The sequence below is a fragment of the Mastigoproctus giganteus genome, chromosome 6, assembly GCF_048544385.1.
Source record: "Mastigoproctus giganteus isolate SK-2022 chromosome 6, ASM4854438v1, whole genome shotgun sequence".
NCBI lineage: Eukaryota > Metazoa > Arthropoda > Arachnida > Uropygi > Thelyphonidae > Mastigoproctus > Mastigoproctus giganteus.
The window spans coordinates 232,654,247-232,681,541 of record NC_143580.1 but is presented as its reverse complement, the minus strand read 5'-3'; the positions used below and the strand labels follow the sequence as shown (position 1 = coordinate 232,681,541).

Sequence of the window (27,295 nt, the reverse complement as noted above, 5' to 3'; positions counted from 1 at the left end):
TAGACCATGACCAGTTACCACCATGGTCTTGTGCAAGCCCATATCCGACCATTCTTTGCATTTTTTCGTGGTAGTTACACAAGAAAAAAATCCATAGGTAACTTTCCCATGCTGGGAACTGTTCCATCGCTCCTGCCATTTAATCTCTAATTCCTTACTAATTCTTCTCTCTGTTTTTAAATCTTTTTACCATATTCTTTCCCTTCAATAGGACATGATTGAATTCCCATTAGTTCTATAGGATAATTCCTGACCATAGCATATTCAAGATATTTCCTTATTATGATTAAATCTCCAGGTTATTTACCTGAAAATAATTACAATGCAACACTAGCATTAGCATTAGTAGAGGCATATGATGCAAGAAAGCAAGCTTATTCAGCATCAGCCAAAAAAAAAAAAAAAAAAAAAAAAACCCTCTCCCATTTCACCCCTCCGTTCGTTCGAAATACCTGTCCAGTTGAGCTTTAAATTTGTTTAGGCTATCAACTTCAACAACAAATGATGGAAGTCGATTCCACCAACCAACCACCCGCTGGCCAAAGGCAAATTTCCGCACATCTATCCGACATCCGTCCTTCCTCAATTTGAATTTATGCCCTCTGAGGTGATTATTCTGAGAAAGATGAAGAATCCCATTGGCATTGAGCATGCTCAAAGCCTTATACACCTCTATCAGATCACCTCGCCGGTGCCTAGTCTCCAGACTCTGTAATTTGCAAAACTTAAGCCTTTCTTCGTAAGAGCAACCCTTTGTTCCATTTACTAATCTTGTTGCCCTTCTCTGTACCCGTTCCAGCAGCTCTACATCCTTCTTGAAATGAGGCCTCCAGACCTGTATACAGTACTCAAGATGTGGCCTAACCATTGCCTTATACAAGGGAATAATCACCTCCTTATCCCTGCTAGAAAAATTCCTGTATATCATTGACAAGACACCATGAGCTACTCTTGCAGCTCGTCTGCACTGCTCAGAGAACTTCATATCTGCCTGCACAATTACCCCCAGGTCCTTTTCATTCTCCACCACTGTCAGTGTAGTACCGCAGAGTTGATACATTGCTCTGGCGTTACTGTTACCCATATGTAGTACTTTACATTTGTCAATGTTAAACTTCATTTGCCACCTCTCAGCCCATCTGTTCAACCTTTCCAGATCCTGTTGCAGCAGCATAGCGTCAGTAGTGTCCTTAACGACCCTGCCAACCTTTGTATCATCTGCAAACTTAGACATTAAACTTGATATCCCATCATCAATATCATTCATAAACACTGAAAACAACAATGGACCCAACACTGAACCTTGAGGAACTCCACTAATAACATTAGTCCACGTTGAGCAGTGTCCATTGATTACCACTCTCTGTCTTCTGCCACTCAACCATCCCCTTATCCATAGCAGCAATTTGCCTCCAATGCCACACTGCTCCAATTTGTGCAGCAGTCTTCCATGTGCAACAGTATCAAAAGCCTTTCTAAGATCCAAATATATAATATCAAAGTTATTCCCTGCATCCAGTTCTTTTGTGACTACATCATAGTATCCAATCAAATTGGTCAGGCAAGACCTGCCCTTAACAAAACCATGCTGCGTCTGAGCTATAACTGAATTCTTGTCTAGATGATCCTGCAGTGCTTCTTTAACCAGTGCCTCCATTAATTTACCTGGAACAGAAGTTAAACTAACAGGTCTATAATTACTTGTGTCAGCCTTTGATCCTCCTTTGTGAATTGGGGTTACATTTGCACATCTCCAGTCTATGGGTACCTCCCCTGAGTCCAAAGAAGCTCTCATAATTATGGCTAGGGGTTTGCATACTTCCTTTGCTGCCTCCTTTAATATAACTGGATAGATCCCATCCACCCCAGGTGCCTTTTTTATGTTTATCCTCAACAATCTCTCCTCCACTTTCCTCTCAGTTATTACAAAATCATCCAGCTCACTGCCAATGTTTACTTTACCTACATCATTCTCCTTCCTGAATAACTCCTCATGCGTGAATGTAGATGCAAAATACTCGTTTAGATTGTTAGCCACCTGAGCAGGATCCTCAACTGTTGAACCATCAATATCCAGTGGACCAATCTGATTCATCCCTTTCCTTCTCGAGTTCAAGTATGTAAAGAACTCCTTTCTGTTTTTCTTTGCATCCTTTGCCAAGGATTTTTCGTAGTCTGCCTTTGCCTGCCTAATCTCCTTTGTGACTTGGTTACAGACCAACTTATATCTATCATAGGCTTCCATGTCACCCATTAATTTGTATGTATCCCATGCATTTTTCTTCTCTGCCACATGTCTCATTAGTCCATCTGACAACCATTTAGGCCTAAACTTTGAACAATATTTCTTAGTTGGTATGTAAAGCCTGGTAGCCTCCAAGATTAGTTCCTTGAATGCTTCCCATTTTGAGTTTGCTGTTGGTAACATCATCAGTTGGTCCCACTGTATAGAATTTAAATACTGTCTCAGACCATCATAGTCGCCTTTACGAAAACAAAAACCCTTCCCTTTACCTCTGATGGTAGTTACCTCCTTGAGTAAATCCCACTTCAACACACTGTGATCACTGCCACTTAGTGGTTCATTTATCTGCAGGTTCTTAATGCATGAAGAATCACTACTGATAATCAGATCAAGAGTATTGCTCCCTCTTGTTGCCTCACGAACATGCTGATGTAGAAAACAATCATCCAATAAATCCACAAAAGCCTTGCTAGTGTGCGAGTGACCAACCCACAAATTCCAGTCAATATCTGGGAAATTAAAATCCCCCATTATAAGACACTCTGATTTACTGGCCCACTCTATTTCCCTGTACAATATATTATTATACTCAGAGTCATTAGGCCTATAGCACATTCCTACTCTCAATTTTGATTTCCCTATGCTTATGTCACACCAAACTGACTCGACACTGCCCTGTCCATCGATGTCAACTGGCTTCACTTCCTTTGACTTTATGTGTTTCTTAATTAATAGCATAACCCCTCCTCCCCTCCTGTCCTGTCTATCCTTTCTATATACATTGTATTCCCCAAATTCCAGTTCCGCATTACTTATATCTGTGTGACACCACGTCTCTGATATCCCAACAATATCTGCCTTTGATGTTTTGAGCAATACCTCAAATTCATCAAATTTATTTGCCAAACTCCTAGCATTGGTGTACACGCAGGTATACATGCACCTGTTTCTATTCTTAGCTACCGTAACACAACCCATGTGTTTACTTGAAACGCAATGACTACCAGCAGTCTCTGAAATATCCTGCATCTTGTTTTTCAGACTTCTGCTCATTTGAATAGAAGCAGTGCAAGAATCACTTCCACCTCTGCCAGTGGCTACTGTTAATCTATTAGTCCTTGTATCCCCCCCCAACTAGCAGTTTTCCAACCCACCTAACACTGCCTCTACAGCATCAGCAAAAATTCTTGCACCCTTTCTATTTAAGTGTATCCCATCCCTGTAGAAGCAATCTCTCCTGTTAACAAGTACAGTCCAGGCTGAAAAAAATTCTACCCCTTGAGCCTTGCACAATCCCTCCAGGGCCGAATTGATCGACAAGGCTCTCATCATATACTCCCTCCTATCGTGTCTGGGCAGAATTGCAGACACTTTCAAGTTCAACCCTAATTCACGGCTTTTTTTCAACAGTGACCTGTACTTGCTAAGTAATTCCGCCGGTCTCCTACTCTTAATATCATTAGTGCCAACGTGTACAACTATATCACCTTTTGTGCCCTTAAAAGATGATATCCGCTCTACAACGTCATCAACCTTTTCCCCTGGCAGACATACCCTGGTCCTATTCCACCTATCCTTTTTACAAAGCATGTTCCCCATTTCCCTGACAATAGAGTCACCAACAACTACTAGTTCCTGTGGGACCAGCGCATTCTGCCTAGGGGGCTGCCCCTGTGTTGCCTGATGACCAAGTGCAAGCTCTGGCGTTGATGTGGGCAGCTGAGAGCTTGATGGGCCCCTCAATTTATTTCCTTCGAGGGCATCCACCCTGTCCTTCAAGGTCTCATAAAGGCCCATAACAACGCTGAGTTGTCGCCTGATTTTCTTGCACTCCTTACATCGTGCACACACAAAGACATCCCCCTTGGCGGTATCATGTCCCGTACCCGACTGCTCCGCAAACATCAAGCAAACAGTGCATTTTAATAGACTGTGATTCAGAGGGCAACTGCCCCCCTCAGTTCTCCCCTGAACCACAGCACTCCCATTAGCTTGAGCCTTTTGCTTTGCTGCTCTGGTCAGAGTCATGATTCCAATTTAATTCAATAAAATTTAAAACAAAAATTAAATCCTTAAGTTATATCCCAAAACAGTTATGTTATATATATATATATATATATTTTTTTTTTTCGGTATCTAGTGTTCCCTTTATACAACTTCCGTATCACGTGTACCACTATAGTTATGTATTAATTATTTGTTACGATTAAGTCGTTATATATATTTATAGAGTTAAAAATACAATTTAATTGACAATAAAGTTTATCAAGATTAATAGATTTACTGATTAATTGACAATATTATATTATGCAGTATACTACACTAAGCTTATGCTATCGTGTAAAAATGGCGGGAATTCACGAACGGTATTTCTACGGACTCGTAAGTATTGATTAGCTTCGAAATCTCGCTATCTCAATTTAGAATAAAATAAGGATCCTGACTAGGTCTATAATCTACTTATAGAAGATAATTTGATATAAACAGTCTGGCAGGCTCTGGTTACTGTTAGTAGAGCTTGCCTCTGAGCAGATATTAGTTGTTTTTTAATTAAGTTATGCTCTGCTTCGTACCCCTAGACACCAGCAGAATATGTAATAATCTGCACAAAATTGCAGTTATATAGCAAATTAAGAGACCTTCCTTTCACACCCCATTCTTCCTTTCACAATTCTTATTTTTGAATATAAAATTCTAATATTTTCTTTAATATATTTAACATAGGGCAGAAAAGTCAGTCTCTCATCCATTATTACTCCTAAATAGTAGTAGTAGTGGCATGTAATGCAAGAAAGCAAGTGTATGAGCTTATGCAGCATCAGCCAAAAAAAATCACACCATTCCCTCCAAATGCCTGTCCAGTTCCTCCTTAAATTTATTTCACGTATCAACTTCCACGACAGATGGAAGTTTGTTCCTGCAATTAACCACCCACTGGCTAAAGGCAAATTTCCGCACATCTATTCTATATCTGTATTTTCTTAATTTGAATTTATGCCTCCTTAGGTTCGTAATCTGAACAAGTGGAAGGATCCCATCAGAATTCAGCATGCTCAACCCATTCAAGGCCTTATACACCTCAATGAGATCACCGCGCAGGTGCCTAGTCACCAGCTGCTGCAATTTGCAGAACTTAAGCCTCTCTTGATAAGAGTATCCCTTCATTCCCCTCACCAATCTTGTTGTCCTTCTCTGTACACGCTCAAGCAAATCTACATCCTTCCTAAAATGAGGCCTCCAGACCTGTACGCAGTACTCAAGGCGTGGCCTGACCATTGCCTTATACAGAGGGACAATCACCTCCTTTTCCCTGCTAGCAAAATTCCTATATATCATTGACAAAACCCGATGACCTGCCCTGGCAGCCTATCTGCATTGCTCAGAAAACTTCATATCTGACTGCACAATTACTCCAGGTCTTTTTCATTTTCTACCACCTTAAGTGTAGTACCACACAGTTGGTACATTTCTCTGGGGTTACTTCTACCCATATGCAGTACTTTGCATTTGTCAAGGTTAAACTTCAGTTGCCACTTCTTAGCCCATCTGCCCAAATTTTCTAGATCCTGTTGGAGTAGCACACTGCCATTACTGTCATTAACAACCCTGCCAACCTTTGTATCATCTGCAAACTTCGACACTAAGCCTGATATACCTTCATCAATATCATTGATAAATATACAAAACAACAGTGGACCCAACACCGAACCCTGTGGGACTCAACTAATAACATTAGTTCACGAAGAGCAGCACCCATTGATTACCACCCTCTGTCTTCTCCCACTTAACCATCCTTTTATCCATTGTAGCAACTTACCCTTAATACCATTCTGCTCTAATTTGTACAATAGTCTTCCATGCACAACAGTGTCAAAAGCTTTCCTGAAATGCAAATATATGATATCAATATTATTTTTTGCATCCAGTTCCTTTGTAACACATCATAATATCCTGTCAAATTTGTCAGACAAGACTTTCCCTTAACAAACCCATGCTGCGTCTGAATTATTGCTGCAGTCTTGACCACCAAATACGGAGGATGTGGAAAGGTCAGGGAATGACCACCGCATATCCCGGGAGCAATATGGCCTTAGTTGCTAATGCTCCTAAAAACCAAATAACAACAGCTGCAGTCTTGTCTAGATGATCCTGCAATGCATCTTTAACCAGTGACTCCATTATTTTACCAGGAACAGAAGTTAAACTAACTGGTCTGTAATTACTCCTGTCACCCTTCGATCCCCCTCTGTGAATTGGGGATACATTTGGACATCTCCCTGAGTCCAAGGATCAGGGACCTCCCCTGAGTTGGCGCATTATAGCCTTAGTAGCTAATGCGCCAATAAAACCAAACAAACAAACAACAAACAAGCCTCCCCTGAGTCCAAGGATTCTCTCATAATTATGGCTAAGGGTTTGCTTAGTTGCTTTGCTGCCTCCTTTAATATAACTGGATAGATCCCATCCACCCCCAGGTGCCTTTCTTATGTTTAACTTCAACAATTTCTCCTCCACTTTGCTCTCAGTTATTACAAAATCATTAACCACCCTGCTACAATTTGATAACCTTCTGCCATTTTAAAACCTTAATAACTCATGTGTGAACGTAGATTCAAAATACTCATTCAGTTTGTTTGCTCTCTGAGCAGGATCATCAACAGTCGAACCTTCCATATCAAGTGGACCAATCAGATTCATCCCCTTCCTTTTAGAGTTTATATAAGTAAAGTAAAGAAATCCCTGCTGTTTTTCTTAGCATCCTTTGCCAAAGATATCTTGTAATCTGCCTTCGCCTGCCTAACCTCCTTTGTCACCTGATTACGACTAGCTTATATCCGTCATAGGCTGCTTCTGAGTCGCTTGATAATTTATATGCATCCCAGTAAAAAGAAGAGTGGAAAATGTATATCAGATCAGATTAATGCCATCTAATTATAGATTAAACATTACATCAGTCTGTAATATAATTGCTATTGTGTGTTATGTGTGATTCTTAATGTTTCCATATATTGTATTTTATTTTATTTTCAGTGTATTTTAAAAGTCTTATTTGATACTTTAATGTTTATTCGGTAGTAACAAAATGTTTTAGTGTAAAAAAAGTTATTTGCCCCCACTGTATAATACTTATATTGTACATGTACACTTATACAATAGTAATTATATACCGATGAGCCAAAAAATTATGAACAGTGAGTCATTATGCAAATCGAAGCAACTGCAGGTGAACTACGGCACATGTGTGGGTTGGGACACAGTATGAAAAACACCTGATAATTAGCTCCGTTAATCAATGCTACTCTTGTTCTTCAAATGGCAAAGGCAGTGGACTTAAGCTAGTTTGACAAAGGCCAAATTTTAATGGCTAAATGACTGGGTCAGGTCATGTCCGAAATGGCACAGCTGGTGGAGTGCTCATGGTCAGCCGTAGTTAGTACCTACCGAAAGTGGTCCGAGGAGAGAAAGCTCACGAACCACCGGCTAGGTGTTGAACAACCACGGCTCATCGATGCTTGAGGTGAGCAAAAGCTCCCCCGGATGGTACAGGGCAACAGAATGGTGCAACTCGCCAGTAATTGGAATGGTGGTGATGGGAGTAATGTGTCCCAACACAGAGTACATCGAACCCTGAAAATGGGGCTGCGTAGCCGCAGAATGCTCAGAGTGCCCATGCTAACCACGGTTCACCAGCGACAGTGCCTACAACGAGCACGCAAGCATCAAAACTGGACGTTGAGTGGTTGAAAGTAGGTCGTCTGGTCCGATGAATCACGTTTCCTTTTGCACCATGTGGACGGCTGGGTACTTGTGCGTCATTTACCTGTGGAAGTGATGCCACCTGAATACACCGTGGAACAAAAACAAGCTGGTGGTGGCGTTGTCATGCTTTGGGCGATGTTCTCTGAGATACCCTGGTCCAGTCATCCATGTGCCGGGTCCTCTGACGTCTACCACCTACCTAAACATCATTGCTGACTAGGAACACCCTTTCATGGCAACGGTCTTCCCCTCTGGTGGTGCAGTCTTTCAGCAGGATAATGCATGATGCCACACTGCCTGGATTGTTTGAGACTGGTTCATGGAACATGAAGACTTCCTGGTATTGCCCTGGCCTCCAAATTCCCCAGATATCAATCCCATCGAGCATCCGTGGTTTGTGTTGGAACAGCAACCCCGATCTACAGTGTCTGAACCATGTTGGTACCAGATACCATAAGACACATTTAGAAATCTTGTAGTGTTTGTACCTTGCCAGGTATCAGCTGTTTTGGCTGCACATGGAAGACCAACATCATATTAGGTAGGTGGTCATAATGTTTTGGCTTATCAGTGTAATATGTAACTAGAGAATTATCCTGTGGCAATTTACAAAATTTTTACTAGGCCTGAATTTAATAAAATAAAGGTGTCTACTGGTTTATGTGTATCATTCTTAATGTAATATGAATGAAATATAAATTTATGAAATTCGAGTTTCTGTTATAACTTCTTAATGTTATTATATTGTCACAGATAACTAACTTAAAAATTAACACAATGTACATATGTTTGAAACAGATTGCAAATTAGTATTTATAAACAGCGGAAGCTGTATTATTGGGCTGTGCTCCATGTTATGAGTGGGATTTCTTGGGGGCTTTATTTCTACTTTTCATTAATAACATTGATGATGGTATAAAATAGTATCATCAGTGTTATTTGCTAATAGTATTTAAGTTGAGTAGGCTTAAGAACAATAACCAGTGTGTTGCTACAGCAAGACTTAAATTATAAAACTTGGTAATTAAGCTTAAACTGCTTATGGATTGCAGTAATCTCAAGTAAAATTATTAACTGTGTGTTTTGGGGAAGATAAACTGTGCTGGAGGGTCGTAATACTATCTGACATGAAGTTCTTTCAGCAGCATAATAATGACTGCTAGAAGAACACATAAGACTGCTGTCAATGATATAAAAGAATTTTATCAGAAAGGAGAAAGAGGTAATAATTCTATACTGTGGGATCAACTGATGATGTTACCAACAGCAAATTCTAAATGGGAAGCTTGTTGTTTGTTATTTGGTTTTTAGGAGCATTAGCAACAAAGGCCATATTGCTCCGGGAATATGCGGTGGTCATTCCCTGACCTTTCCGCATCCTCCATATTTGGTGGTGACAGGCTCGAACCCCGGTCTAATCAAGAAGCGTGTGCTACGCACTGCTGCTCCTTCTCACCTGGCTACGGAGGCGCCCCAAATGGGAAGCAGCCAAGGAAGTAATCTTGGAAGCTACTAGGCTTTTCATACCAACTAAGAAATACTGTTCAAGGTTTAGGCCTAAATGGATGGCAGATGTGAACTAATGAGACTCATGGCAGAGAAGAAAAATGTATGGGATGCATATAAATTATCAGATGACAAAGAAGACTTTTCATTAATAACAGTTTCACAAAGGAGGTTAGGCAGGCAAAGGCAGATTATGAGAAATCTTTGGCAAAGGATGCAAAGAAAAGCAGCAAAGACTTTACTTACACTGGTGTTCAAAGAAAGTGTATCATATAGGAATTTATGTGATGGTATGTTACATTAATGACTAGCATCACAGATAGAAATATAAACAAAAGATATTTATTAATAGTTAAGGCAAAGCTAAATAATATTTGACAGGTGCTTTCAAAATATTCCAAAATGAGCATTTGCAACCTTTATACAACAGTTTTGGTAAACATGACAATTATGGCTGAAATGTTATTAGAAGCCCTCAATTTGCTTCAGTTTATCATTTTAAATGGAAAACAAAATGAAAAGTTCACCAGGTGCAAACTAATATTTAGTTGAATCGCCTCTGGCTGTGATGACAGCAGCACACTGTCGAGACATTGACAAGATCAATTTCTGAAGATAATCAACTGATAGTTTGTGGTTCCAAACACAAATTACGGCTTCCTGAAGTTCACGAAGGGTCATTGGTTTCTTTCTGGGAACTGCAGATTACACACGATGCCAACAGTTCTCTATAGGATTCAGATCAGGGCTGTTTCCTGCCAGCTAAGAGTTGTAATGACCGTTCTTCCAACCATTTTTTCTACTGTAACAAATGTAAACACATTACTGTTGAACCTCTAATTCAGAAATGAAGCTAAAGTAATTACAGAAGTGCTTAGTTGCACTTTTTTCCCAATGACGAGGAGCAGAGTCGTCCGGAAAGATGAAGTTTTTTTTTTTTTTTGGCAGATTGGTCTCTAATGGTTGGCAGCAATTTGCCTTCCAATATAGCCAGGTATCCATTGGCATTTATGGAACCTTTTATAAACTCTGCAATATGAAATACACCTATATATCATTTGGCTAGTAGGGAATTTCACTGTAGACACCATATAGTCTGGATGGCATTCTTTGCCATGTCTACGGCAAATCGTTTGTCTCCATCAGAGCCATGCAGGTTGAATTTCTTCTTATCCGAGAAAATAACTGACTTCCACTGCTCAGACGTCCATTTGACATGCTCCTTACATCAAATTAATCGGGCCTTTTTCTTTTCTGTTTTTTTTTTTTAAGAGCTTCTTCGTAGGACAACGGGCTACAAGTCCAATTTTGAAGAGGAGTCTTCTGACTGTTACTGCACTTGCTACCACTCCTGTATGTTCTTCCCATTCTTTTTACAGCTCAGACGAAGAAGCTTTACGGTTTCTAAGGCATAAATGCTTCAAAACACGGTCCTGTTTTGGCGTAGAGACTCGTTTGCGTCTGGTTCCTTTTTTCCTATCAGCAGAATCAGTATTCTTGAGTTTGGAAATAAATCTACTCACTGTTGACTGATTACAAGACACTATAAGAAATATGATGGGAAGAACAGCCTTCCTCATGTAATGCAAAAATAGCACTCTTTCTTTGTGATGTCAACTGCATGTAACTCTCTCTCCTGAAACAAGCAAGGAATGTCTACAACTCTTGCAGAGCATGCTTATATAGCTGAAAATAACAGCTGATTCAATATTACATCACCTATGCGTATCAATCTTATGTGATGCAATCTGTAAGAAATATTGCCATATTTCTTATTTTATTGCAATAAGAAATATTGCCATATTTCTTATTGCCATATTTGGACGACAATTACAATTTTAAGGGATGATGCACTTTCTTTTTCAACACCAGTGTATTGAACTGTAGAAGGAATCAGATTGGTCCTCTTGACAGTGACAGTTCGATTGTTGATGAACCTACTGAAGTAGCTGACAAAATGAATGAGTATTTTGCTTCTACATTCACACATGAGGAGGTCTGTAGGGAAGTGGAGGCCAAATGCTTATCAAACCCTGGCAGGGAGTTAAATGATTTTGTAATAACCAAGAGCAAAGAGAAGGGAAAATGATTGAAATTGAACTGGATAGATCCCATCCACCTGGGTGGATGGGATCTATCCAGTTATATTAAAAGAAGCAGCAAAAGAACTAAGCAAACCTTAGTTCTATAGCCTTAATTATGGAAACTTCCTTGGACTCAGAGGAGGTCCCAAGGACTGGAGATGTGCAAATATGTCTCCAGTTCACAAAGGGGGATCAAAGGGTGACACAAGTAATTACAGATTTGTTAGTTTAACTTCTGTTCCAGGGAAAATAATGGAGTCGCTGATTAAAGAGGTAATACAGGATCACCTACACAAGTCTGCAGTAATAGTTCAGACACAGCATGGGTTTATAAGGCCGCCTCCGTAGCCATGTGGGAAGGAGCAGCAGTGCGTAGCACACGCTTCTTGATTAGACTGGGGTTCGAGCCCATCACCACCAAATACGGAGGATGCGGAAAGGTCAGGGAATGACCACTGCATATCCCAGAGCAATATGGCCTTAGTTGCTAATGCTCCTAAAAACCAAACAAACAAACACAGCATGGGTTTATTAAGGGGAAGTCTTGTCTGACCAATTTGATTGGGTACTATGATCTGATCAAAAAGGAACTGGATGCAAAAAATAATTTTGATATCACTTACTTGGATTTTAGGAAAGCTTTTGATACTGTTGCACATGGAAAACTACTTTACAAATTGGAGCAGTATGGCATTAAGGGCTAATTGCTACAATGGATAAAAAGATGGTTGAGTGGGAGAAGACAGAATGGTAATCAGTGGACACTGCTCTTTGTGGACTAATATTATTAGTGGAGTCCCCCAGGGTTCGGTGTTGGGCACCTTGTTGTTTTCTGTATTTATTAATGATATCTATCAATAATTGTGCAGTCAGATATGAAGTTCATTGAGCAGTGCAGATGGGCTGCCCGAGCAGGTCATGGAATCTTGTCAATGATATATAGGAATTTTGCTAGCAGAGACAAGGAAGTGATTATCCTGTTGTACAAGGCAATGGTCAGGCCACACTTTGAGTACTGCATACAGGTCTGGAGGCCTCATTTTAGGAAAGATGTAGAGTTGCTAGAACAAGTACAAAGAAGGGCAACAAGAATGAAGGGGTTCCTTACCAAGAAAGGCTTAAATTCTGAAAATTGCAGTGCCTAAAGACTAGGCACATGTGAGGTGATCTGATTTAGGTGTATAAGGCCTCGAATGGGATGAGCAAGCTCAATGCTGATGGGATTCTTCCTCTTGCTCAGATTAAGAACCTGAGGGGGGGCATAGATTCAAATTGAGGAAAGACAGTTGTAGAATAGATGTGTGGAAATTTGCCTTTAGCCAGCTGGTAGTTGATTGCTGGAACAGACTTTCATCTGTTGTTATGGAAGTTGATAGCATAAATAAATTTAAGGCTGAGCTGGACAAGCATTTGCAGTGAATAGACGAGTGAAATGGGAGGGTTTTTTTTTTTTTTTTTGGCTGATGCTGCATAAGCTTACTTTTTTTTCATCGTATGCCTCTGCTAATATTGATGAAGGTATATCAGGGTTATGTCTAATTTTGCAGGCAATACAAAGGTTGGAAGGGTTGTTGATGACAGTAATGATAGTACACTAATGTAACAAGATCTAGAAAAGTTGAGCAGATCAGCTGAGAAGTGGCAACTGAAGTTTAACATTGACAAGTGTTAAACAAGAGTACTGCATATGGGTAGCAGTAACTCCAGAGTAATGTACCAACTTGGTGATAATACACTCAGGTTTTGGAGAATGAAAAGGACCTGGGATAATGGTGCAGTCATATACAAAGTTTTCTGATCAGTGCAGACAGGCTGCAAGAGTAGCTCATGGTGTTTTGTCAATGATATACAGGAAGTTTGCTAGCAGGGATAAGGAGGTCATTATCCCATCGTATAAGGCAATGGTCAGGCCACACCTTGAGTACTGTGTACAGGTCTGGAGACCTCATTTTAGGAAGAATGTAGAGCTGCTGGAACTAGTACAGAGAAGGGCAATGAGATTGGTGAGTGGGACAAAGGGTTGCTGTTACGAAGAAAGTCTTAAGTTCTGCAGATTGCAGTGTTTGGAGACTAGGAACCTGCGAGGTGATCTAATTGAGGTGTATATGGCCTTGAATGGTTTGATCAAACTTAGTGCTGATGGGATTCTTCCTCTTGCTCAGATTACTCACCTGAGGAGACAAATTGAGGAATGGCAATTGTGGAATAGATGTGTGGAAATTTGTCTTTAGCAGTGGGTGATTGATAGTTGACACAAGCTTCCATCTGTTGTAGTGGAAGTCAACAACTTAAATAAGTTCAAAGCAGAACTAGACAAATTTATAAGCTTGCTTTTTTGCATTGTGTGTCTCTACTAATGCTAATACACCACTGTACAAGTAAGTGGTCAGACCATATCTTGATATTGCATAGTTTTGGAAGTCTCATTTAAGGAAACTGATCTTAAAATGTACAAAGGTGGGTGGCAAAACTAGTTGTTGATTCAGAGAGGCTTAGATCTGCAAACTACAAAGTTTAGAAATTAGACATCTGTGTGGAGAATCTGATTGAGTTAGCATTAGTAGAGGCATATGATGCAAGAAAGCAAGCTTATTCAGCATAAAACTTGTTCTGCCCCAGGTGAGGACTAAAAGTTGCAGGACTAAAAGGTGTGAAGCAGATTTACCAATTGATGGGAACATACAAATATTTTCTCTTTGTAGGATGACACAAACACAACAAGGGGACATATTTATAAATATAAATTAAGGAAAGCTAATTGTAGACTGGATGTAGGAAAATTTGTTATTAATTATTGGAACAATATTTAACAACAATAGCAGAACACATTATGACCTAGAGTTTGAGGGCTGATATAGATTTACAAGGCCTGCATAGCCAAGTGGTCAGGAGCAGTAGCACATGGTCTTTGAGTAGACCAGGGTTCAAGCCCCTGACGGTTAAATACAGTTGATCTGCCAACTCCCACTGGATCAGCATGGCAGATTATGGTCCATTTCCCTGAACATGAATTGTTGAGGAGGCATTCATCCTGCAGTGGATTGATAATGGCTGCTGGTTTTATAGATTTTTACTTTATAGATTTACAAGATTGAAGTAGATGAATTATGAAACTAGAGATGCCTTTGTTTAGATGGTTGATCCTACATAAGTTTTTCTTTTTTGTTATTTTGTCATTATAGTATTACTTACCTGCTTATATTCCATTTTTTTTTTTTTTTTTTTTTTTTTTTATAAATATCTGGTAATAGAATAGTAGTGAATGTTATTTTCTCATATTTCACTTATGTTTTTATAATTTTTCTTATGTAAAATTTTTTTTTGCTTCTTTTAGGATTCTCTGTTCACAATGAGTTGAGATAAATGAGTCTGATATTTCTTATTGGAGAAGCATTATGGACTCACAGATTTATATTTCATTATTGATGTGCTGATATAGTGTTAATTTATATATTGAAGGACAAAGGTAAACTATATTGAATTAGAAAAAAAAAAAAAAATTAGGTTAATGGTTTGATTATTATGACAAAAAATTTTTGGATTGAAATGTAACAGATAAAAATTTGTGTGCAACAGTACAGCATATTGTAGAAAACAAATGAGCTTGTTAATAATTTTAACAGTTATTAGTGACATACTGTCGTAACAACAACTTTCATTAAATGGTATTAATGTTGCTTAAAAGGCCAAATAATTGTAATATGAATTGAATGGTATGAATGGTAATCATAATATGGTATGAATTGTATCTTCTAATTATTTTTTTCTTGTTTCTTTTATACACATTGATTTGTTAGTGAAATTAACAGTATAATTACTGGTTGAAAAAAAATCATTGATTAGAATGCTGCACTTAATTTCTTCTTAGTTTTAAATGGGAAGGAAGAAGGCAAAATATTTATTTCAAGTTGTGAAGCTTGACAATTTTGTGTTTATTCATTTCTGCTGCTTCATGCTAAAATGCTTGAATAGGGGATAATTTCTTACTCATCAAATTTTTCGGTGCTCTCTCTCTTGATTAAAATGTGTATGCTTGTTGTAGTTGAAGGTGGTTCATCTTTATTCAATAAAAAGAGTTAAAAGAATGAAACTACCTATTTGTCTTTCTTAACAGCTTTAAATATATAGTGGACCCCTGCTTTACAGTATTAAACCATTCCAAAGACACAAACGATATCATGAAAATATCGTAATGTGAACCTAATAACACATTAGTTTTTGGTAATTCGTTCCAAGACCTTGGAAATTTAAATTTTTGCTATATAACTAAACTATCTCTCTAAAAGGGGATTTTTATAGTGGAAATAGGTGGTAGGTGGTTTTAATAGGTGGTAGATGACTTTCATCAACCGGTGAAATACCACCACTTTGCTTATTGGAGGCTTGAAGTGGTGAAACCCATGTTTAGTCTCTAGAGCAAAGTTCGTACCACTAAGATGTTAGCACTCTTAGTGGTACTAAGTCATCATCTTCAGCCATTGTTGATCCACTGCAGGATGAAATCCTTAACACATTTCCAGCAACTGTGGTCTTGTGCTTTCTGTTGCTATTATGCATCAACAAATTTCACAATTTCATCAATCCACCTCATTTTGGTCTTTTTCTTGGGTGTTTAGAGTCAAGCAGTATCCATTCCAAAATTCATTTGGTCCATCTATCATCAATTCTTCTTGATATGTGACCTACCATTTTAAGTGCTTTGTTCTTTCAGTGATGTCACAGACTTTGTTTTTTTGGTGAATCCATGCACATGTTTTTCAGTCTCATTTTGGTTATGTTCAAAATTCGGCACCCCATACCTCTCAATCTTTGTAAAGCTTTGGCATTTAATGTCCATGTTTCCCAACCATATGTTAAGACAGGGAGGATACATCGATCAAAAACTTTTTGTTCTTGATCGAGATAGAGTGGTAAGTTTTTCTTGAAGGCTACTAAGCTTTCCAAATGCTTGCCATCCAAATTTTATGATCCATTCCATTTCCATCTGTTGAAATTTCTTGTCCAAGATAAACATACTTTTCTGCTTCTTCTAGTTCTTCTCTGTCAGCCATGATTTTCTTTGGCTTGGTAAATTTGTTGAACATAACCTGCGTTTTCTTGATATTCACCTTCCAACCAAACTTCTTGCTTTCCTGCTGCAGTTCAATGTTTTGCCGAAATTCTTCCAGATTATTGGCAAAGAGAATGATATAATTTGCAAATCATTGTTCAGATACAGTCAGTCCTCATATAACATGTTTGTTCTACACAAATTCAATCATACATGATTTATAAATAAGGGAACAATATCGTATATAGCACAAACCAAATTCGCTTATGTACGATTTGCCTTTGTGTTTACAAGAAATGGCAGTTGAATGCGGGAATCACCCCAACTGAATGCAACACAATAGGAATGAAGAGAAGATTCTGAAGATGTATTTGTTTTTTATATGATTGAAGATTTCAGTGATGGGGAAACACATTTCACCATAATAATGTAAAAACCCACAATTCCAGCTATTGGTATTATCACAAATGCAATTAGATCGAGTTTACTACCCTTTTATAACAGCTTTCACTAGCAGGAATGCAACTGGAAATGGTTTTTATTGTTTTATGTTAGTGACTTCCAGAAATGTGCTTTAGTAAAATGTGAGCTAGCGTGAGGGGTGATAATAGTGTGTTTCTGTCTTTACGGTGTTGTTTATTCAGTTGCTATACGTGCACAGCTTTGTTTATGTGTATCAAGCGTGCCTCCTCATTTTTATACTGTAATTGTGCTTTATTCCCTAAAAATGAGTAAAATATTTGAAAAAAGTGTGAAAAGGAAGCTTCCTGGTGAAGATACTACAGATTCAGAGAGAAAAAGAAAAGCAATATCAATAGGGACGATAGAGGAAAGATACGAAATTGTGAAATGCTCTGAGCGAAATGAAAGAACATGTGATATTGCGTGTGCTACAGGCCTAAATGAGGCAACGCTGAGAACAATTAGAAAGAATGCAGAGAAAATAAAAGTAACTTTCATAGCAGGAACAACTCTAAGTGTAACAAAATTCATTTTTGGTAATGTTTTGGTTACAAATGTGTGTTCAGTCTTGGGCGGTTGGCACCTAACTCTATTTTTCCCATAAGGCCTTTTATTTATAAGGCATGATTTTGCATTGCACGAGGGTTTCTAGGAACACAACTATCATGTTATACGAGGACTGACTGTACTAGCAAAGAGTTAGACCCTAGTAAGGGGAAGCACCATCTAGTTGCAGAGGCACCGCATTATGTTATTGAAGTGGAAGTTTAATGGTACAGGGGCTGCTATGGACAGATTGTGCAAGATGGATCTCAGTATCTTAATAATGAATTTTGGGGAAGTGGATTTGTAGAGTTGGGTTAATCCCTTGGCTATCCCACTCCCCAGAAAACCCTTTTTGATTTTGAATTAAGGATATAAAGTATCACACTCAGTTGCTGGGATTGGGATCTGAAAAACGTATCACGAATGCCACTGTGGCTGTAGACATTGGTGTTCTGCAACAAACATGGTAGGAAAGCAGTTATTGGCTGGATATACTACAGTAAGCAATGAAATGGGGGGGGGGGAGAGAGAGAGAGAGAGAGAGAGAGAGAGAGAGAGAGAGAGAGAGAGAGAGAGAGAGAGAGATTACCTAAAGGTAACAGAGTAAATCACGAGTTTGTGGGAACAGTTTGATTTAAATTTTGTGGAATTTGTCCTTTCAGATTTGAAATTAATGGTCCTGTTTGCTAAGGTGACATTTTACTATGTTTAAAAGTGTTTGGAGAAATAAAAAAAAAAAAAAGTGAATGCTGTAAGTACTTCTAACCTACTTTTTTTTTAAGTGTATACCCTCTACAAAATATGTAACATCTTTTAAACATTGGTAAAAAGTCACTTGCAAATATCAAATGTAATGATGACATTTTTTTAATGTCTTTATTACATTTGATATTTCATTTCAACAAAAGAGGCACTTTTTTAGAAGTTGAAGTTAGAAAAAATTTTGCATTTCTGTAATATAACTTAAATTTTATTGCATTATTTTATTGATTTTTAAAATTCAGAAACTGAAAAAAAGTGATTTCACAGTGGCTTTTTACAATGAGTGGGCTCTCTGGGCCCGATTTGATGCTTCCACAGCCTCCTGCAACAATTGTAAAAGAAGGCTGGCTTTTGAAAAGAGGTTAGTTGTTTATTCACAGATATTTTTACATTTATGAATTTGTGAATATTAAAGTATAAAATGTGTGTAGCATGGTTGTGTAAATTGTATTCAACAGTTTTTGGCAATTTCTTTCATCATTACCTGAGTATTTTTAAAATTGAAAAATATAGTATAAGATGAAAACAGTGAATTTTTCAATTACATTTTGATAATAAAGCTTTAGAGGTATAATTAGCTATAAAAAGCTGAAGGTTTCTGATTATAAAGGTTCCTTGTTTATTAATAAAATGAAGAAAGATTAAATTTCAGTTTCTCTGAGTATTTTTAACATTTTTTTTCCCCTTTTCACACGATGAGTGCACTCTATGACATCATATTCTTTCCTCTTATAAGTATCTAAACTGCAGTTAACTTCTGAAGAGTCCTGAGATAAAACTCTTCTTCACTGATTTGAGAATCAATTCTTGACTGTCTATGTTGGGTAGTATTTCACTGAAAATGTTTCCCAGATTGTTTGCTAATGTAACTGTCAGTCCTGGAGTAATTTACATGAATGCAGGTTGCACACTGCAAGATGAAGCCCATATGCTTCCACAAAAATATGAATATCCCATTGATAATTATTGCACTAGTGTATTGGTTCTAATAAAACAGTGAAGTGGTAAACTTCTTTGGCTGCAGCCATCTCTGAGTTCAGAGGTCAGCGATCACTTTTTTTTGAACTCCTATCTTCAACCCGTCTGACAAGTTCTTTGAACCCCAGTCCTCTTTATGTTATCCATCCATGAGGTTTTCCATCAGCCAGTTCCCCTCTTCACCTCCATCCTTCCCTCCAGGACCACCTGTAACAACTCTTACTTCCTTCCTTCCTCTCATGACATGTCCTAGGTATTTTGCCTTCCTCTGCAGCCATACAGAGTATAGATGGAAATTTTATTCATTTAATAGTGCTTTGGTTGCCATTATTTTACCTTTATTAATGTTAGCACTAATAAAGGCAAAATAATGAAGAAAGTATGGCTTTTATTTATCACAGCCTAAGAAGAAGAAGAAAACACCCAATTTCATCCAGATATTTGTTCAATCCTTCCTCAGATTTACACAGTACATTGTATAACTTCATTGTATAACACAGTACATTGTATAACTTCATTAATACAATGAAGGTCCTGCCTGGTTCTTGCCCTGCCACAAGGAGTATGTGATAATAGGCTAGTATTAACTTGTCATCATTGTTAATTATTTTTCTACAGTTTACAAGCATATATTTGGAAACATTCTATCTTGTTTCCTAGTGGTATCAGAAGTCTCCTCCATATCTATCTGTTTACGCTGAGGTGAAGCAAGAAGACTGCTAAGCCAGTCGTATGTAATGTGTTAGGTGTGTTTTTAGACTGACTGCTTTACAACCAGGTAGGAGTAATACAATGAAGGTCCTGCCTGGTTCTTGCCCTGCCACAAGGACGCAGGAATGGAACCAGGTCCATATGTAGAACACATGCAAGGCATGTCTATTTCACAAAAGAAGAAAAAGGAAGATCAAAATTCAAAGGAAATAAAAGTCCAAGAAAATACTAGGAAAGAAGGAGAATAAAGAAGACAAGTGTGAAAATAAAACTGGCCCCCAAATCCCATCTCTAAACATTCAGAGGCCAGCAAAAAAGATGAAAAGGGGAAGGAAGAAAAGAGGGTGAAAGAGAAATTAAGAAAAAGAAGGCATTTTCTTAAGTATCCCACAACTAATCAAGTTATATGTTAGTAGAGGATGACAATAGTTGCTAGTCAAAGGATGTCATGTAGAAAGCAAGGGCATCATACGTGAAGGGCATAGCCTCGTTCTGTATATAGCATTGAGCAAAGTTTAGTACTGAGCTTAGTTCATTCTTAGCACTAAACTTACTTTTGTTCAATGCATGTACAGAATTAGGCTGTTCTCTTCATGCACAATGGTGTTATAGAGCTCCCATTAGCATAAGGCTTTAGTCATAAACCCATTTGACTGTAGAAAAGTTGAGAAAGAATGGTGTTCAAATGTGGGGTAGAATCAGTTCAGTTAAGTCATCATGTAGATAAGATATCAAGATCAATAAAAAGTTGAGAGTATAGGTTTGAGGTGAAAGTTCCATAAAGTTGTTGTGAGATTTCAAGTTAAGAGAAAGTTAGATCAGGGTGGATGGGGGGGGGGGGATGTTCATTCTATCCAACCTTTGGTATTTCTACCATGTAATATATGGGGATGTCATCAGATAAAGGACAATCATTGAAGTGGTGTTTATGTATTGAATCGAAGTGTGGTTTGGATTGTTGTTCATGTTGAGTGACTGGCCACTTAGCTCAGCTGGCTGCCAGAATATGCACTTGGGGAGGCTAAATCATCAGCTACCACACCAACAATATGTTATTGTGTGTGTAAACATCAGGTACACATATAAACCTCACTGTCAGTGGTAGCCAATGCAGTTAAAATATGGTGGTATGAGGGTGATGTTGATGTGCACAAATGGTCAGGTACTCTAAAAAACACTTTGGATTGGAATCACCAATTCTGAAGAAAGAGGTGAAAGCAAATTTGGGCAGACTCCTTGGAAAACATTACATTAGAGTTCCAGATGTCCAGAGCATGTATCTGTACCTACAGTTTAAAGGGGAGAGGGTGATAAAAATACATAAAAGAAAAGGAATTAGCAAAAATACATAAGGGAAGAAAAGGGAAAGAAAAGTAAGGAAAAAGTTTAAGGACAATCAACTGTGTGGAACTACACTTGAATAGTATAAAATGAAAAAGACCTGGGGGTTATTGTGCAATCAGTTATGCAGAAACTTTGTTAGTAGGGATAAGGAGGTTATTATCCCTTTGTACAAGGCCACGGTTAAGCCGCATGTAGAGTATTGTATACAGGTCTGGAGACCTCACTTTAAGAAGGATGTAGATCTACTGGATGGGGGCAGAGAAGGAAACTTTCTAGAAAGGATTCAGTTCTGCAAATTACAGTGTCTGGAGACTTGATGACTATAAGTTGATTTGATTGAGGTGTTTAAGGCTTTGAATAGATTGAGTAAGCTAAATGTGAATGGCATTCATCCTTTTGCTGAGACTACACACACGAGGGAGCATAAATTAAGTTGAAGGATGGTTGCAGGAATGATATGTGGAAGGTTGCCTTCAGCCAGTGAATAGTTGATTGTTGGAATAGGCTTCCATTTGTTGTTGTGAAGTGGATGGTTTGAATAAATTCAAGGAAGAACTAAACCAGTTCAAGGGTGAAGTGTGATGGTTTTTTTTTTTTTTTTTTTGTGATGCTATATAAGCTTGCTTTCTTGCATCATTTGCCACCATTACTTCAAGGACCACTGATAATCAGAAAAACCCAACAACCATGATGAATATTAGTTTAATGATCAAAGTAATGGAGCAAGAGGGAGAGAAAGAAATAGGGGAGTGAATAAATTTTTTCACTAGAGGTCGCTAGTACACATATATATTTAGCCACTTCTACTTTCTCTTTTGTGCCTGTACCTTCAACAGTTGCAGAGTTCTTCAGGTGTATTTATTTTTTCTGTAGTTGTTATATGTATTGACTTCTGTTTCACTGGTTAAAGAATCATTGCAGGATAATCTAGACAAGACAGCAGTAATAATTTAGACACAGCATGGGTTTGTTAAGGGGAAGTCTTGTTTGACCAATTTGATTGGATACTATGATGTGGTCACAAAGAAACTGGATGCAAAAAATGATTTTGATATAATATACTTGGATTTCAGGAAAGCTTTTGATACTGTTGTACATGGAAGACTACTGTACATATTGGAGCAGTATGGTATTAAGAGCAAGTTGCTACAATGGATAAAAGGATTGTTGAGTGGGAGAAGAGAGTAGTAAGCAATGGATACTGCTCTTTGTGGACTAATGTTATTAGTGGTGTCCCCCAGGGTTCTGTGTTGGGCCCATTGCTGGTTTGTATATTTATCAATGCTATTGATCAAGCTTAATGTAAGTCTGCAGATGATACAAAGGTTGGAAGGGTTGTTAATAACAATAATGACAGTATGCTGCTGCAAAAGGATCTGGAAAAGTTGAGCAGATGGGCTGAGAAGTGGCAACTGAAGTTTAACATTTACAAATGCAGAGTACTGCATATGGACAGCAGTAACCCCAAAGAAATGTACCAACTGGGCAGTGTTGCTCTCAGGATAATGGAGAATGAAAGAGACCTAGGGGTAATTGTGCAGTCAGATATGAAGTTTTCTGAGCAGTGCAGACAGGCTGCCAGAGTAGGTCATGGGATCTTGTTGATGATATACAGGAATTTTGTGAGCAGGGATAAGGAGGTGATTATCCCCTTGTATAAGGCAATGGTCTGGCCACACCTTGAGTACTGCGTACAGGTCTGGAAGCCTAATTTTAGAAAGGATGTAGAGTTGCTAGAACGAGTACAGATAAGTGCAACAAGACTAGTGAGCAGGAACAAAGGGGTGCTCTTACAAAGAAAGGCTTAAATTCTGCAAATTGCAGAGTCTGGAAACTAGGCACCTGCAAGGCAATCTGATCAAGGTGTGTAAGATCTCGAATGGATTGAGCAGGCTCAATGCTGATGGGATACTTTCTCTTGCTCAGATTACAAACTTGAGGGGTCATAAACTGAAATTGAGAAAAGATAGTTGTCGAATAGATGTGTAGAAATTTTCCTTTAGCCAGCGGGTAATTGATTCCTAGAACAAACTTCCATCTGTTGTTCTGGTAGTTGATAGCTTAAATAAATTCAAGGCAGAACTAGACAAACATTTGGAATGAATGAATGGATGGATGAAATGGGAAGGGGGTTTTTTTTTTTTTTTGGCTTATGCTGTATAAGCTTGCTTTCTTGCAATGTATGCTAATGAGCTCTATATGAGTTCATTAAATTTTATCTCAGTTTACTTTGAATTCTCATCATTTATTTATTTTTGCATTGACCTAACCTTTTTGGTGTGCATTTCACATCCAAAAACAAGACAAGATATTTTAATTTTTTCCTAGAATCTTGGTTGGATACTGAGGAAGATACCAAGGTTGTAAGTTATGTGGAAGTATTTTTTTTTTATGTTGGTTTATTCACTCTATTTCTCCTTCTATTGATTACTGTTATCACTAAACTAAACTTATTTGCATGTATGTATGGCCAAGCCAAACTATGGCAATTCTGCCTCGCTAAGCCAATCAGTGTAGTGTTGAATATGTTTGTGTGGTATAGTATAGGTTTATGTTGTTTGTGTTCACTAGTACACATATTACTCTCGCTATTACTCTCCTAGCCCAGCAAGCTCTTCACTATCATTGTACTGCTTTCAATTACAGATATGAAAATCCTATCCTATCTCCCATAGTGACAGGGTCAACAAAAAAACAAAAAAAAAAAACCTGTTCAGGATAGAAGTTCAGAGTCACATGTTAGTGTCTCAAATCGGAACAGAAGTTTGACTTCTCAGGTCAGCATAGAAGTCACGTGTCGGTGGATACCAAGTGCATTCCCATCTCAGTGATTGTAGGTCATCCATATGGGTCCTTTCAAGTGCATCTTCATCAGTTTCTGTGTAGCATAAATAAAATAACACCAACCATATAGCACAAGGGGTTCCACATGTCTTTTTAGTGCAGGGTCAGATGCAGATTAGCATTAGCATTAGTAGAGGCATTTGTTGCAAGAAAGCAAGCTTATGCAGCATCAGCCAAAAAAAAAAAAAAACCACTTCCACTTCACCCCTCTGTTCGTTCAAAATACCTGTCCAGCTGAGCCTTAAACTTATTTAGGCTATCAACTTCCACGACAAGGGATGGAAGTCTGTTCCACCTACCAACCACCCGCTGGCTAAAGGCAAATTTCCGCACATCTATCCTACATCTGTCTTTCCTCAATTTGAATTTATGCCCTCTCAGGTGATTATTCTGAGCAAGAGGAAGAATCCCATCAGCATTGAGCATGCTCAAACCATTCAATGCTTTATACACCTCTATCAGATCACCTCGCTGGTGCCTAGTCTCCAGACACTGTAATTTGCAAAACTTAAGCCTTTCTTTGTAAGAGCACCCCTTTGTTCCATTCACTAATCTTGTTGCCCTTCTCTGTACTCGTTCCAGCAGCTCTACATCCTTCTTGAAATGAGGCCTCCAGACCCGTATACAGTACTCTAGGTGTGGCCTGACCATTGCCTTATACAAGGGAATAATCACCTCCTTATCCCTGCTAGAAAAATTCCTATATATCATTGACAATACACCATGAGCTACTCTTGCAGCCCGTCTGCACTGCTCAGAGAACTTCATATCTGCCTGTACAATCACCCCCAGGTCCCTTTCATTCTCTACCACTGTTAGTGTAGTACCACAGAGTTGATACGTTGCTCTGGGGTTGCTGTTTCCCATGTGTAGTACTTTACATTTGTCAATGTTAAACTTCATTTGCCACCTCTCAGCCCATCTGCTCAACCTTTCCAGATCCTGTTGCAGCAGCATAGTGTTAGTAGTGTCCTTGACAACCCTGCCTACCTTTGTATCGTCTGCAAACTTCGACATTAAGCTTGATATACTATCATCAATATCATTTATGAATACAGAAAACAATAATGGACCCAACACTGAGCCCTGAGGGACTCCACTAATAACATTAGTCCACGACGAGCAGTGTCCATTGATTACCACTCTCTGTCTTCTCCCCCACAGCCACCCCTTTATCCACAGCAGCAATTTGCCTCCAATGTCACACTGCTCCAATTTGTGCAGCAGTCTTCCATGTGCAACAGTATCAAAAGCCTTTCTAAGATCCAAGTATATAATATCAAAGTTATTCCCTGCATCCAGTTCCTTTGTGACTGCGTCATAGTATCCAATCAAATTGGTCAGGCAAGACTTCCCCTTAACAAAACCATGCTGTGTCCGAGCTATAACTGAAGTCTTGTCTAAATGATCCTGCAGTGCTTCTTTAACTAGTGCCTCCATTAATTTTCCTGGAACAGAAGTTAAACTCACAGGTCTATAATTACTTGTGTCAGCCTTTGATCCTCCTTTGTGAATTGGGGTCACATTTGCACATCTCCAGTCTGTGGGTACCTCCCCTGAGTCCAAGGAAGCTCTCATAATTATGGCTAAGGGTTTGCTTACTTCCTCTGCTGCCTCCTTTAATATAACTGGATAGATCCCATCCACCCCGGGTGCCTTTCTTGTGTTTATCTTCAACAATTTCTCCTCCACTTTACTCTCAGTTATTACAAGATTCTCTAGCTTACTGCTAGAGTTGAATACACCTCTGGCTTTCCCCTCGCTAAATAACTCCTCATGTGTGAATGTCGATGCAAAATATTCATTTAGTTTGTTAGCTACCTGAGCAGGATCATCAACAGTTGACCCATCGATATCAAGTGGACCAATCTGATTCATCCCCTTCCTTCTAGAGTTTACATAAGTAAAGAACTCTTTGCATCCCTTGCCAAAGATTTCTCGTAATCTGCCTTCGCCTGCCTAACCTCCTTTGTAACTTGGTTACAGATCAACTTGTATCTCTCATAGGCTTCTGTGTCATGTGTTAATTTGTATGTATCCCATGCATGTTTCTTCTCTGCCATATGCCTCATCAGTTCATCTGACATCCATTTAGGCCTAAACCTTGAACAATATTTCTTAGTTGGTATGTAAAGCCTAGTAGCTTCCAAGATAAGTTCTTTGAATGCTCCCATTTTGCATTTGCTGTTGGTAACATCAAAGATTCCACAGACTGTACAGCATAAGGAACCACACAGGTGTGTCAACTGCCAGTTCAGATGCATTATTTGAATTCACTCTTAGGATCCAGATCTTTAATTTACGCATTAGCCTTCTAGCCCTTACAATGCTTTGGATCAACTCATCATTTGCTATAGTCCTTCACTGAAATCTTACCTCACTGCAGGAGACCCAATGATTCTCCATCTTTTGAACCTCTGCATCAGACAATATTTTTGGTATCTTTCTGTCTTCTTCTTGACATGGTTATTAAGCCAGACAAGCAGCCAACCACATCCTTGCTTCTCCCATCATTATTCACGAAGATTATTTCATTCTTACTTTAAATCAAGCCCATCTTTTTGCTCTCTGTTGAAGACCCTAGGAGGACAACTGAAAGAAACAGTATTCAACATACAAGAATTTGCTGCTCTTGTTATTTGGTTTTTAGGAGCATTAGCAACTAAGGCCATATTGCTCCGGGGATATGCAGTGATCATTCCCTGACCTTTCAGCATCCTCCTTATTTGGTGGTCACGGGCTTGAACCCCGGTCTAATCAGGAAGCGTGTGCTACGCACTGCTGCTCCTGCCCACCTGGCTATGGAGGCGCCTACACACAAGAACTTGCATCTAATTCTCCTTCCCTTTAGTAGATACCGTTGAAAACCAGACATAATTTCCATAATAACTAGCTAGTCCTCAATGCTTCAAATCAACCCCTTGCTGCAGGAACCCCCCTTTGAATCTCAGTCTTTCAGACCTCTGCTGCAGACAAATTTGTTTTCAGCATCTCTGTGTTGTG

General features: G+C 38.7%; 1 protein-coding gene across 3 annotated transcripts in view; it reads left to right on the top strand.

Annotated features, from left to right (window-relative positions):
• The window catches only part of Akt (AKT serine/threonine protein kinase), a 151,094-nt gene that overhangs the window by 35,584 nt on the left and 88,215 nt on the right, over positions 1 to 27,295 (top strand). For all 3 annotated transcript variants that reach the window (XM_090375762.1, XM_090375760.1, XM_090375761.1), the window contains exons 2-3: positions 14,930 to 15,061; positions 18,658 to 18,776. In XM_090375762.1, the coding sequence (XP_090231888.1) occupies positions 18,695 to 18,776 (82 nt within the window). In that variant the 5' untranslated portion in view covers positions 14,930 to 15,061; positions 18,658 to 18,694. The remainder of the gene's footprint in view (positions 1 to 14,929; positions 15,062 to 18,657; positions 18,777 to 27,295) is intronic.